This window comes from Myxine glutinosa, chromosome 6 (genome assembly GCF_964187855.1).
Source record: "Myxine glutinosa chromosome 6, kmMyxGlut1.1, whole genome shotgun sequence".
NCBI lineage: Eukaryota > Metazoa > Chordata > Myxini > Myxiniformes > Myxinidae > Myxine > Myxine glutinosa.
Genome location: NC_136266.1, coordinates 59,469,107 through 59,482,046, shown reverse-complemented (window position 1 = coordinate 59,482,046; position 12,940 = coordinate 59,469,107). Strand labels below are relative to the sequence as shown.

Here is a 12,940-nt window from a genome sequence, read left to right as displayed (position 1 = left end):
CTGGGCAAGATGGAACCAGTGGCTGACATCCTGCACAACCAGGTGGGGGCGAGGCTTACAGGGCTCTGGTCACCTTTGCCAAAGGCTAACCGGCATTTAATGAACCAAACGTAGGTCTCAAACTCCCAAAATACATCAAGTGTACAGGAAGCTCTGCAATAAGGTGGAAAAATCGAGTTCGGCAGCTGTCAAATGACAACATTAATAAAAAAAAGTCGTTTGCCATGGTGATTAAATTACTAACCGTCTAACATACCAATGACATCATCATTGACAGGTGAAATTGACCAATGAATGGAAAGATGAAAGTGCCATTGACAGAAGCATGTGCCAATGATGGAAAAAGGTGGAGGGAAGCTGTATTGTGGAAAGGGGAAGCGAAAATGTTAACCGTTATGAGGGTAACTTTCTCTACCCATAACTAGAACCTACTTTCACGTCTGTGATTAGAATCAGAATGAGCCATCGACCCCGAGTGTTGACTTGTGATTTCCGTCTGCACTGAACTACCTTACTGCTTGCAAAGGCGCCAGTCCGATCTATACCTGGGTCCTTAGGCCATGATGATTCATTTATAATTCTGGACCAAACAATTCAAGTTCATATCAATAGTATAAAAAAAACACAAATTCAAAACTGCAGTTGTGGCTCCATCAGTACTGTCCGCACCAAGTCTGGCGATGTGAGCAAAAGCAAACGAAGCCATCATTTAAAACCTAGAGGAAGCAAAATATGTGGTTGATGCACGGCCTTATCTGCATCCATCAGTTAGGGTTAATGAAAAAGCTTGGAGGCAAAAATCAGGAGTGAGAAGAGGCTCACAAACAATCAAGACTGTCTGACCTCCATCGACAACGCTGGGCAACAGATAAGAAAGAGTGAGTTAAGAATGATAGGCAAGAATGAAAACGTCACTTACATTTCGACTCAGAGGGTAATGAAGGTTCCAGGCAGACAAAGGCTGCGCAAGTACAACCGCTAGCCAAGGTTACCGACTCAAGTCGAACCCAATTGAAAGGAATTGCAAAACCACAGCGAAATACCAAGCATATGCGGAAACGAGTCACAAAATGAAATTCACCGAGCGTGTACAAAAAGGAAATATCTTTTTATTTTAGGGTAATAAAATTTACAAATACAAATCAGTGATTGCAAAGTAGCAAATCTGGTTAAAAGTCCTCCGCACAATAACTTGACAGTAAATTCTGCGACGGGGAGTGTTCAGTTTCAAAAACAACATATAAAACAGACTTTCATGCTTTATAATAATTAATTATCCTCTTCACCATATAGATAGACAGGGCCAAACAAGGCTAGTGGTCAAGATAGAGTGAGGAATTATAGAGTTAGGTTTAACTTGGACTTTTTGGCAAAACATTTATATACAAGTACACGCTCTTCTTAGGAATTTCAAATATAATAATCTCTTCTTTTTTACTTTAAAGTCATCAATCCTGAAAACTTGATCATCAGTCAGGTGAAGATAAGTTAAACATATAGAACGTACGTTATAACAATAATAATCGCTACTATCAAATGAATGTGGCAGGAGAACTCGGTTATTGTCTGGATGTGGGTTCAGATCCAATAAAAAACGCCATCTGGTGCAGTGAGGACAAGAATAAAAGTCCTTGTGAAGGGAAGTTAAGCTGGCCGTCTTAGCCACAATGTAGATAAAAAAATATATAATTGCCATTACAACTTTTGTAAGTAAAGGCCTTTGCCCTCGTACCCAGTCCACATTCCAAATTTGCCAAATACACAACTTTGCCTCATTTATGACCCTTGCTGAGATACAACGGCAACTTTTCAAACCTTTTCAGGCTGGTTCGACAAATAGTAAATCTCCAATTGTCGATCATAATATTATGTGATACAAGTTTTGCTTTTCCATCTCTTTAGACAAGATCTATACATTAGCTGCTTGTTTACCAGATTAGGTTGCAATATCATAATGGGTTTACAGTACAAATTGTAACCAAAGCAGTATTTTATCATAATGATTGATTAGCACCATGGCGATAGAGTAGACAATTTGCGCGCACGCACACACACACGCACGCACGCACGCACACACACTTTGTTCTTTTGGTTACAAAAGGCACAACTTTGTGCACAATACAATTATACCAAGCAATCTGACAGTAACCATGTAAACATACAAAAGTAAGCTTCCTTTGACCAGATTAAATAAAAATAAATACAAAAGAACCAAAAAAAACAAAAAAAAACAACCACTTCTGCACAAAAGGCAACGATGGCATTGACGATACACTGGCATCGTAGTAACACTAATCTTTAAGATTAGAGATAGTGGTTGAAAGAAAGAATCATACACATTTTATTGTAACCTTAGTATTGTATGGTGCTCAGAAGGGTACTTTAACTGGGTGCAAATATACATTGTGCCAATTTGGGTTACCAACTCTGGGTTACCAGCTGGGACACCGCATGTCAAGCTCAGCCAAAGGAGCAGCTCTACCACCGGTGCACGACATGAATTCAGCATAGTCACCAGCATCAAATACAAGCTCAAAAAAAGGCCCTCAACACTGTGAAGATGACGATGCTCCAGCATCGTCATCACCACCTGAATAATTATAACCTCCAAAATTCCGTATAGTCACCACAGCCATAGGCCAGATGTATGTTCTGGCGGTAGGGAACAGGATTCCAAAGAAGTTGGCAGAGAACAGCGGTTCATTTTGTCCAGAGAAAAATGACAAATTAGATGGCTTGTTCCACATCTCGCAGGAGACCCCAAAGTGCCTTTTGAACCTACAAGAGGAAGATCGTGATAAACAACATCATGGTTAAGCAAGCCGATCTATTCTTCATAGTTGCAGCATATGATAAATAAATAATAATCAACCACGAGAAGCACAATGCTGTAGTTGGGACTTTAAAAAGAGCTTTCCGGTTGGAGCCCAAAACAGGCACAACTGATGGCGAATGCTTTGAGGATTGGAAAAGTGAATATTTCCATGATTTTCATTGCGGGAGACCAAGATCTGGATAATGTCACAATGAATGGCCATCTGTAGGTCCGGTAACTTAGCCTTTTTGGGCCACATTGGTGCAGGACCAATTTGCTTTTCATACTAGCTTCAGAATTTAACAGGAATAAATTATCTCTAAATGAGAGAATTACTGGGTAAACAAAACATTAACGAAAAGGACATCAGGTTTAGTGAAAATAACAAATGGATTCCAAGTCAAGACCACAGAGTTTGCAGTGCTGTATACCAACCGAGTCCAGCCATTCGAGACTTTGCGAAATCCCCTTGTCAAAATCGGCCGGATGTAGTGGCCTTCCAGAAGGTTGACTGTGAGGGAAGGAGGGACAGGCAAACAGCTTAGCTCTTTTGAAGTGAACAAACACGAGGAAAACTTGCCCAAAAGAAAAAGTTGCTTTGAGCCATTGTACTAATAATAGCAATCGGTTGGCTGATTTGCAGAAAGTCCCTGCCCTTGATGGGACATTTGTAAAAGGTAGTTCCGCATCCAAATATAAAGTTATTGCTCAAATAATCTTTTTTTAAGGATAGTCAATCTGGTGGTATTATTCCTTCAAGATTTCATAAACTTTTATTAAGGTAAAAAACAAAACAGAAATATACCATAAGAACTAAAAAGACCTTCCTTTATAATTTATGTTGTCTCCATACAGTGATCTATTATAACATTGAATCATACAGGTCTTAAGATAAACATGTGGTACTCAGTTCTGATTGATGCAAGTACATTAAACGTTTCCACAATATATAAACAACTAACAGGTGCTATGCAGCGATGCTTGGAGGGGAAGAGGGTAGGAGGGTAGGTGGGGACGATACCCGGCACTGCCTGGCTGGGTGAGCTTTTCCCGGTGGTGGTTTTTAGAACGCGTTGGACAATGAAAAGCTATGGAGTTATTGGCCTTCTGATAGCTACCTTTAGCCTGTGGGAAGGCTGCAGCACTGCCTGAACAAACATCCCAATATACACTTTATATATTAGTACCCTTTGATGGCCTCAAAACGGATGTCATGGCCAACGTGCATAAGCGTAAAACTTTGCCGAGATTCTGAAGCACCTATACCCAAAAACTGAGGCCTCTCGGTGCCATGGTTTGACCCAGCGACGATGATCACTACCTCAGCACTTGCATCCTGAACCAGCCCTCGTGAACCCTCCTTCTCTACTCCTGCACACCGGCAGCTCTCGTGTGTCCTTTCTCTCCTCTCCAGACCCTTCTTCTTTCCTCCTGTCTCGTTCTACTGGGAGGAGTCCTCCCGTGCACAGGGCAGCCGCAGTAAAAAAAAAAAGTCTATCTTTTCTTCTCAGCCGTATCGCGCATTACATCAGCATGGCTGGGACACACTGGCTAGACAGACCATGACGGCCTTTTCACATATGTGTGACACGTGTGCCTGTGATGGGAAGTCCTCATGTGGCCCCGCCCACAAACAAGAGGTGTTCACGCATACAATATTACCCTAACTATCCTGTCTATAAATTACACGAGTTGCCTCCTCAGCGTCACATGTAACAAAACGACTTACTCTGACATACTGATACATGGCAATCCAACATATTCAAAACACATGGACCATGTTACACACAAGTCTTCATGTTTGCCTTGTTGGTTGACCGAGTTGCACCTTAAAACTCCTTAGATAAGTGTGGAAGATTAATTTTTAAGTCAACCACTGATTACATACAGGTGAAACCTATGACACTTATTTTGTAACCTTTCAAACAAATAATTTGCTCCCGAAGTGATTTAGGGTTAAATAGACAAAGGGTTTGAATACTTAAATTATGCAACTGAGAAAACTGATTTTATCTCTTAATCGAACTTATTTCTACATCTTATCTCTATTATTTAGCTTTATCATGTTGGAGTAGTTTGTGAAGTCTCTATATATTAATTTGATTTGAAAGCATCATGAAATTATCTCAGGTGGCATCAAAATGTGAAAACTTTGAAGGAGGTGAATGCTTTTACAGGCCACTGTATGTATATAAATAAACAACATTTAACATGGTATTGAACATTGAAGTTTAAAACCATCACCACATCACCATTTTTTATTTTTACATCAAAGTGAAGCAAAAACCAAGGTTAAAATTGGTTCAATTTGGCTGTCTGTCTACAGTCCGTTTATGATAGAGGAATAATTTTTCAATTGAATGCTATATTTCAAACACGAATCAGAAAATAAACATGTAGTTTAGCAGTACTTTGGCTCTGAATTAATCCTTATCACGCATGCTCAGAAAGGAGTGAGATAATTGTTTTTGTCTGTCTGCCTGGCAGTCAAATAAGATTGAAAATCATTCCAAACAGGAAACCTATTTAAGGACGTCATAAAGGGCACGAACAACATGCACGAATAACTAATGTAACATGTTAAATAAGATGGTGGTGTACAAGATGCTGCATCAGCGGTGGTAAACCTCCAGAATTTTTTTTCTATGACCTTTAAATTCTTTATTTTATTTAAATTCAATCATATACTTGAACACTAGAACACAAATCACCTTTTTGGCACTTTCAAAACAATTCCGTTTCCCAGTACTTGGGAAAAATATTACGGCATTTTACGTCATGAAGACCAATCAAATTTGCTGCTCGCAGACCCCGCCCACGTCCGTGTTTTCAAGACTATGTTGGATCTATGAACCCTTTAGTATTATATTGTTTTACATCAACTCTTATTACAAAGAAACATTTCATCAATACTTAACAAAAACAAAGCTTTATGAACTTGGAAGCTCTTCCCTTCTTTGTGTCAATTCCCCCATCTCTAATCAGCCCTCTTTCATGAACTCTTTTTTGTATGTAATATGGAGATAGTCGCTGTTGATGTAGACAATGGTATCAGTGACTTACAAACGGAACCGTCTGAGGAATCTCACGAAAAATCCAAATGAAATTTGCTGAAATGTTAAAAGTAAGAGATGGATCATAAATTTCCAATAAGGAATAAACCATCCAAGCAAGGAAACACACCCATTATACCCTCATTAACCTTCCCCAAAGAAGTAAAATGAAGGACCACAAAAAGGAAAACAGCGATCTATAACAATAAATGAAATGAGGGTTCATTATAAAATGTAGGGAATGACAATTTAGTTCTGTAAGCATTGCCTAAGAGGGCATCTACATACTTTGCATGCAAAACTGGGAGAATCTGTTTTATCTCAAGGCCCTCAAAATCATTGAAATCTCCCGCAACGAAGGCGAGTCTCTGAGCATGTTACTCTCGCACAGCAGACTGGTTAGTGGTCTGTCTGTCTTCTACAGTATCCTTTCTCGTCTTGCACCCACTGCCCTTTCCATGTTCTGACCCATTCCCCCCACCCTATTCTCCCAGGCAGCGCACACACTCTACCAGAAACCCACCTCTGATGAAATTCCCCAAATCCAGGCTCACTGCTCACCTCCACTCATTTGTTCCTCTTTTCTTTCACATGTTGAACAAACTTCCACAGTCTGTTCGATCACACAATTCTTTCCTCCAGGGCTTCAAGACATCTGTTCACCATTACCTCAGATCATTTCTCATCCATACTCATATTTTCTATCCTCATTAAGTCTCCTCATGCACACCTATCCCTTTCCAAGTTAATGTAACCCCACCCCTCAGACACCCCTAACCCTCTTTTCGTTTTTTTGTTGCATTTTTGTTTCATCTCTGGTTTTCTCTTCTTCATCTTGTGGTTGACCTTGTATCCAGATTATATAGCCCATGTCCCCCTCCCTACTTTTGATCTCATTTTTTCATTGAAAAGACCACGGTTATCAAGTTTTATTCCAGCTGGTAACCAATTCCACATGGTGTTTCTACAACGTTCTATCCTTTGTCCTCTCAGTTTTCTACTGTATATTAATGACTTACATTCTTCTTCTTCCCATTTGCAATTTATATAGTTTGCAAATGATACTACAATTATATACTCCAATTAAAAGAAGGATTCCTTAGTCAATACTTCAAACTCCGAACTAAAAAAGGTCTCCTCCTGGTTCAAAGTCAGCAAACTCTTTAAACAATATTAAAACCAAGTACTGTACATGCTCTTTTCCAATTCAAATAAATCTCCTAACATAAACCTTATTTAAATTGAAAATATCCTCATCACTAAGGTTCACTCCGCTAAATTTATAGGAGTCACCATTGATAAACTCACCTGGCCTGATCACATCTCCTTTATCACAAAAACTGTTTCTCGTAGCACAGGTGTTTGATCAAGATTACATTCATTTGTACAATCATTTTAATTTCTCTTTGCAATACCCCAGTTTTACCCTACCTCATTTATTGTAATATTTTATGGACACGCACCCACAACAATAAGCTAAATTCACTCATTGTTCCTCAAAAAGAGCCTTGAGGGTTTGTCCTCGAGACCACCCTGCACCTCTTTTTACTACACTGAACACTCTGACTCTTAATGATCTATCTATAATTCCATTAATCTCTGTGTGTATGTGTGTTTGTATGTGTGTATGTGTGTATGTGTGTATGTGTGTATGTGTGTATGTTTGTCTGTGACCGCTGTTTCTCGACAACCACGGGTCCGATATACTTTAAACTTGCCAGGTATATTGCTGGGGACCCGAGGATGTGCCTTTTCAAGGTTTGAAATTAATCGGACAAGTATTTACCGAGCTATGGCGATTTAGCCGTTCGCCGTTCGCTTTGGCGTTGCGAATGGACCAAACCATTGCATGTAAATAGAGGGGGGGGGGGGGTTCTGTGGTCGTTGCGAATGGACCAAACCATTCATGTAAATAGAGGGGGGGGGGGGGGTTCTGTGGTCGTTACTGCCACGTGGTTTCAAAGTTTTTTTTTGTTGTTGTTGTTTGCACGCATGTTTTTTTGCACCCACGTACGGGCACGCCCTAGGATGTTTACACACACACACCCCTACACAAATTTTTTTTTTTTTTTTTTTTTGGCAAGGAACGGGCACCCACGTACGGGCACGTCCTAGCTTATATATAGTACGGGCATGCCCTAGTCTATCTATAATTCCAGTAATCTCTGTTTGTACGTTTGTCTGTGACCGCTGTTTCTCGACAACCACGGGTCCGATATACTTTTAACTTGCCAGGTATATTGCTGGGGACCCGAGGATGTGCCTTTTCAAGGTTTCATATTAATCGGACAATTACTTACCGAGCTATGTCCAAAAAACGATTCAACCAATCAGAGAGCAGCGAACTATCGCGTGTGCCGAACGTGGCGGACACACTCTGCCTCGGATGGCACATTTGAGAGCGTATTCATTTATTTCACGTTTGCAAACTATGTTGGCGTTAAACTATGTTTTAAAACTAATAAAAACGAATTTGCGATTCATTCGCTTTCCTGCGCGTTTGTGCACGCGATGGCGATTTCTTTACCAAACTCCGGAAGCCGTTCGCTTTGGACCAAACCATTGCATGTAAATAGAGGGGGGGGATTGTCACCGTACTCGCAAGCCGTTCGCTTTGGACCAAACCATTTCATGTAAATAGAGGGGGGGGATATAATTTTAGATATAGATATAGTACGGGCAATGCCCTAGTTTTAACAAATTGCACACACAGGGATATTCATGTGTCAGTATGTCCATGATCTTCTTCCCTGCAGTTATTCCTCTTACTTCACCTCAATAAATGACACACAATTACCATATTAGATCCTGTAACAATTTGTTCTTATGCTACACTCGCACATCATACTCCATTAATACAATGAGATTTTACGGTCCTCATCTTTGGAACACTATCGATCGAGCAGTGAAAGCCCAACCATCCATGAAGAGATTCAAATCTTCCTACTTACTTACGCGTATCCCAAAAACATACTCGCATCCCAATATGCAGGTGTATAGTACAAAACATTCCCCTGATAATGTTCAAACAAGTAATTGGATTTCATTATTTTGTCGATTCTTGCATTTGCTTTTGCTCAGTCATTTCCTTATGGTTCTTATCTGATCGTTCATAGTTTGTTGTTTAAGGAATTTCACCACAGGCCTTGGCCTTTTGGAAATGCCTCTATACTCCATCACACAAATGTGAATTATTATTTATTTTTACTTGCCCTTCTACAGAGTATGGAAATAAATCTTCAAACCTTTTTTCACAATGCCTATTCTGCCACCAGGTCGTTGTGTCCCTCTGCCTTCATATTGGTGTGCTTCTCATCTTTCAAATATGTTCCTCTTGTTATGTTTTCAATTATGTTTTCACCCCTGTCTGCATGTCTGTCTGTGAACAGGCACATCTCAAAAAGTTGTGGATTGATTCAAACGATATTTGGTGCAGAGGCTCGGTATGTGACAGGAACGAAATGATGAGATTTTGGTGACGATCCGGATCCGGATCTAGATCTGAGAATTTTAAAAGTGATTTTTCACCATTGAGAGATCATGAAAAAAACGATATATAGCAGGATATCTCAAAAGGTTGTGGATGGATATGGACGAAACATGGTGGACAAGGTTGGGTGTGACGAGAAAAAAATTATTAAATTTTGGTGAAGATTCGAATCCGGATCAGATAATTTAAGTGATTCTTCACCATTGAGTGATAGGCTCACACCGACATATAGCACGATATCGCTCAAAATGTTATGGACAGATTCTGACGAAACTTGGTAGACAGGTGGGGTATGTGACAAGGATGAATGGATTCGATTTTGGTGAAGATCCGAATCCGGATCTAGATCCGAGAATTAAAAAAAAAAATTCAAGTAATTCTTCACCTTTGGGTTATAGGGGTTAAAACAATATATAGCATGATATTTCAAAAAGTTGTGGATGGATTGTGACAAAACAGGTGACAAGAACAAGCGATTTGATTTTGGTTCAGGTCTGGATCCAGACCCGGCTGATCAGTGGGATACAAAACAAACTGTTCAGCCTGTTGCGGAGGTTTGCAATCTTCTGAGTGTGGTTCTAGTTCAGTTATGTTTTGGTCCATCTGTGTTCTACCTCTTCTACAAGCCTCGTCTTTGTATCAAAAAAAATAAAATCTAAACCCCACCCCCTGCACCCACACTCATTTGTTCAATATGGGGTGGATGTCAATAAGTTTTTCATTTCCAAAAGATTTCAAAGCCAAAAGCATAACTTCTATTTAATTGTCTTCAGGAAACTCATTTGTGGGAAAAGGTGGGATCCCGGTGGGAAACCGGAGAAAAGAGAAAGATTTGTGGTGAGTTTCACAGGTACAGAATCATTCCTTCATATTTGAGGGGGAAAACCTTTGCACTCCACTTGTAATACCCTTTTTATTTAATCCTATCCTCCTCGAAACATTCATTCTCCTCGCCGATTTGCTATTGAAAGCATGTGATGTTTCACACCAATCATATGAACCCACAAAGACAATAGCCCACCCCACTCCTCTACAGGAATCCCTGGTGTTGGGCTGGTGGCTAGGGTGCCGGCTTAGGATCCTAGGATCCTGGGTTCGAATCCCGGTCGATCGCTGAATTAACGCCAGGGGGGTTGACTCAGCCTGTCATCCTTCCGAGGTCGGCTAATTGAGTACCAGTTCACTGGTAATTCCCTGTTTGTCGTTAAAGGCGGCAAAAAGGGTTGGCGTCAGGAAGGGCATCCGGCCGTAAAACATTGCTTCAAAAAGGGGACCGAAAAACAACAACAACCACGGTTCCCAAAAAAGGCCAACCCCCGCTTTGCGGGGAAAAATGGCCTCTAAAGGTGTTTTTTTTTTACTCTTCTACAGGAACTACTGAGGAATTCCCCAAGTTGCATTTACCGCTAAATGGTTTACGCCCCTCTACCCTGTAATAAGATGTGAAACAAAATATAATATGCTCTCATTATTCTCAATTTCTGAAGTTTTAGCTTACTTTGCCTTAAATTTTTTAGAAATGTGCCAAATGTAAATAATAATAATAAAAAAAACATTTATTTTATTAACCCCACCTGTTAGATGACAGTCCAAGTTCATTGAGCTTTTGCTCCAACGCGAAGACCCTGAGGGTAAGGTAGCATGCGCTTAAAAGCAACAATGCAGCCCTGGGGCAGGTAGGAACAACATCATGGTGACATCATCCTAAGCAAATAGATCCCCTCCCAGTAATGCATGGCATCCATTTAACATTCAAAGACAACAGGAAGACAAAAATCAAGAAAAGCTCACATGATTAAGTATGTCGCCAACAAAGAGTGCAGCTGCACACCACCAGACCACTGGAGCATGCAATTGCTCTGTTTTGGCATGCACACAACCGGAACTGCACACAGATCAACACAAAATGCAAGCCAGGTTACATGAGTCAGTATTAAAGCTAGGTGTACAAGGAAGGCAGGAAAGAAATAAGGAAGAAGTAAATGCGGTAAAATGAAAGCAAAGAAACGAGTAGAAAAATACTCTGTCTCAGTTTGATACTTCTTGGATTCAGGCTCAACTAAAAAAAATTTCCATTCTAGTGTAATACCTGCAGGAGACACACTATCTCAGTGTCACACACTATCTCACAGGAGACACACTGTCCCTAAGATAAGGAGATGTAAGTGGCAGCAGTCCCATCTGCATTTAGGTTTTTAGAGTTAAAGATCCTGTGGTGTTTTTCCAAAAAAAAGTAGGCCATGTTATACTGGTACCCTGGCTAAGTTCCCTTTTGAGGTTAGAAGTAATAATTAGCACTACCTGCAGTAGGGGAGTGGTGCAGTGTGGATAGGAACAGGACATGTGTGATGGGCCAAATGCCTCCTCCTACATCAAAGTTCCTCCTATATTCTTGTATGTGAAAAATCGATGAAAAAATAAATAATTATATGCAGTGAAATTAAAATTAGAGGAAAAACGAAAATTCAAGTAGACTATCCAAAAGCTTGCATTAAAAGCCAAGTCCCTAAAGATGTTATGAAAACAGTAGGAACAGAGTGAACATTGACAGGAAAACAAACCAAAAAAAAAGACTTCCAAAACTGGGCAACCTTCTTAGAAAAAACACGACCATCAAAAGACAGGGTGAGAAAAACCTAGGAGTGAGAACAGAGAATGGATCAGATTACAAATTTGAAGAAGATCAGGGACGTATGATGATGGAGCATGGCCATTTTTGGCTTTATAAGTGAAGATCATTATTTTGAAGATGACTCGCTGTTGAACTTGAAGTCAATGAAGCTCCTTAAGAATCGGTGTGACATGACAATATTCGTGTGATGAAACAATTCCCCTGGCATGATTCAGAACCAATTGAAGATTTTTGAAGTCAAGACTTGAGAAGAATAACAAATATAGTGAGTTACAATAATCAAAGCACAGAGCGATTAAAGGGAAAACTGAAGATGCAGCTGTTCTCTCATTGATATGACACTATATTTTGGCAATTGAGTATCAGAGATGAAAAAAAGAGAAAAACAACAAAATGTATCTGATGATGAGAATGCAGCAGTGAAGGAGGAATGAGAAAAGAAAGAAAGAAGAAAAAGCCAGAAAAGTTTGGGGTAAAAAAACAAAAAGAAAAAAAGAAAAAAAAACTTTAACACCAACCACCAATGACAAGTGATCCACCATTACACATGTTCACAGAAGTTTAAAAAAACAAAACACAAATCTTACCAGGTTGAGGGTCAGGTGTGGGGTCTTTCACTTTATTCCCACCATCATTCAGTGCTTCAACCTCGTCCTTCAAGTTTTGTTCACTTGGCAGTTGTGAATTCTTCATGACAGCTGGGGGAATGAAAAATAAACTACCACTTAGCACCCAGCAGGAGGAGTTTGACAAAAAGCCAGTCGCAAAACACTGTAGCACCAACTCACTAACCCCACCCCCAAAACCTAAAATTGATAAAGGAACCAGTAATCTACAAACAAACTGAGTTAAAGCACCAGCACATTGACAGCTTAAAACAAACAAATTACAAACCTTCATAGTGTGTGTTTATTGTGATCCCAGAATCCTTGGCTTTGCAAGTCAAATTC

General features: G+C 40.0%; 1 protein-coding gene across 4 annotated transcripts in view; it reads right to left on the bottom strand.

Moving 5' to 3' along the window:
* Positions 1-1,089: 1,089 nt before the first annotated feature.
* Positions 1,090-12,940, bottom strand: part of LOC137429830 (GRAM domain-containing protein 2B) — a 90,420-nt gene continuing 78,569 nt past the window's right edge. For all 4 annotated transcript variants that reach the window (XM_068120119.2, XM_068120118.2, XM_068120120.2 and 1 more), the window contains exons 9-14: positions 12,885-12,940; positions 12,578-12,688; positions 11,150-11,243; positions 10,933-11,025; positions 3,251-3,326; positions 1,090-2,778 (exon numbers count right to left, since the gene is read on the bottom strand). The exon at positions 12,885-12,940 is cut by the window's right edge and continues 137 nt beyond it. In XM_068120119.2, coding sequence (XP_067976220.2) covers positions 2,728-2,778; positions 3,251-3,326; positions 10,933-11,025; positions 11,150-11,243; positions 12,578-12,688; positions 12,885-12,940 — 481 coding nt within the window. In that variant the 3' untranslated portion in view covers positions 1,090-2,727. The remainder of the gene's footprint in view (positions 2,779-3,250; positions 3,327-10,932; positions 11,026-11,149; positions 11,244-12,577; positions 12,689-12,884) is intronic.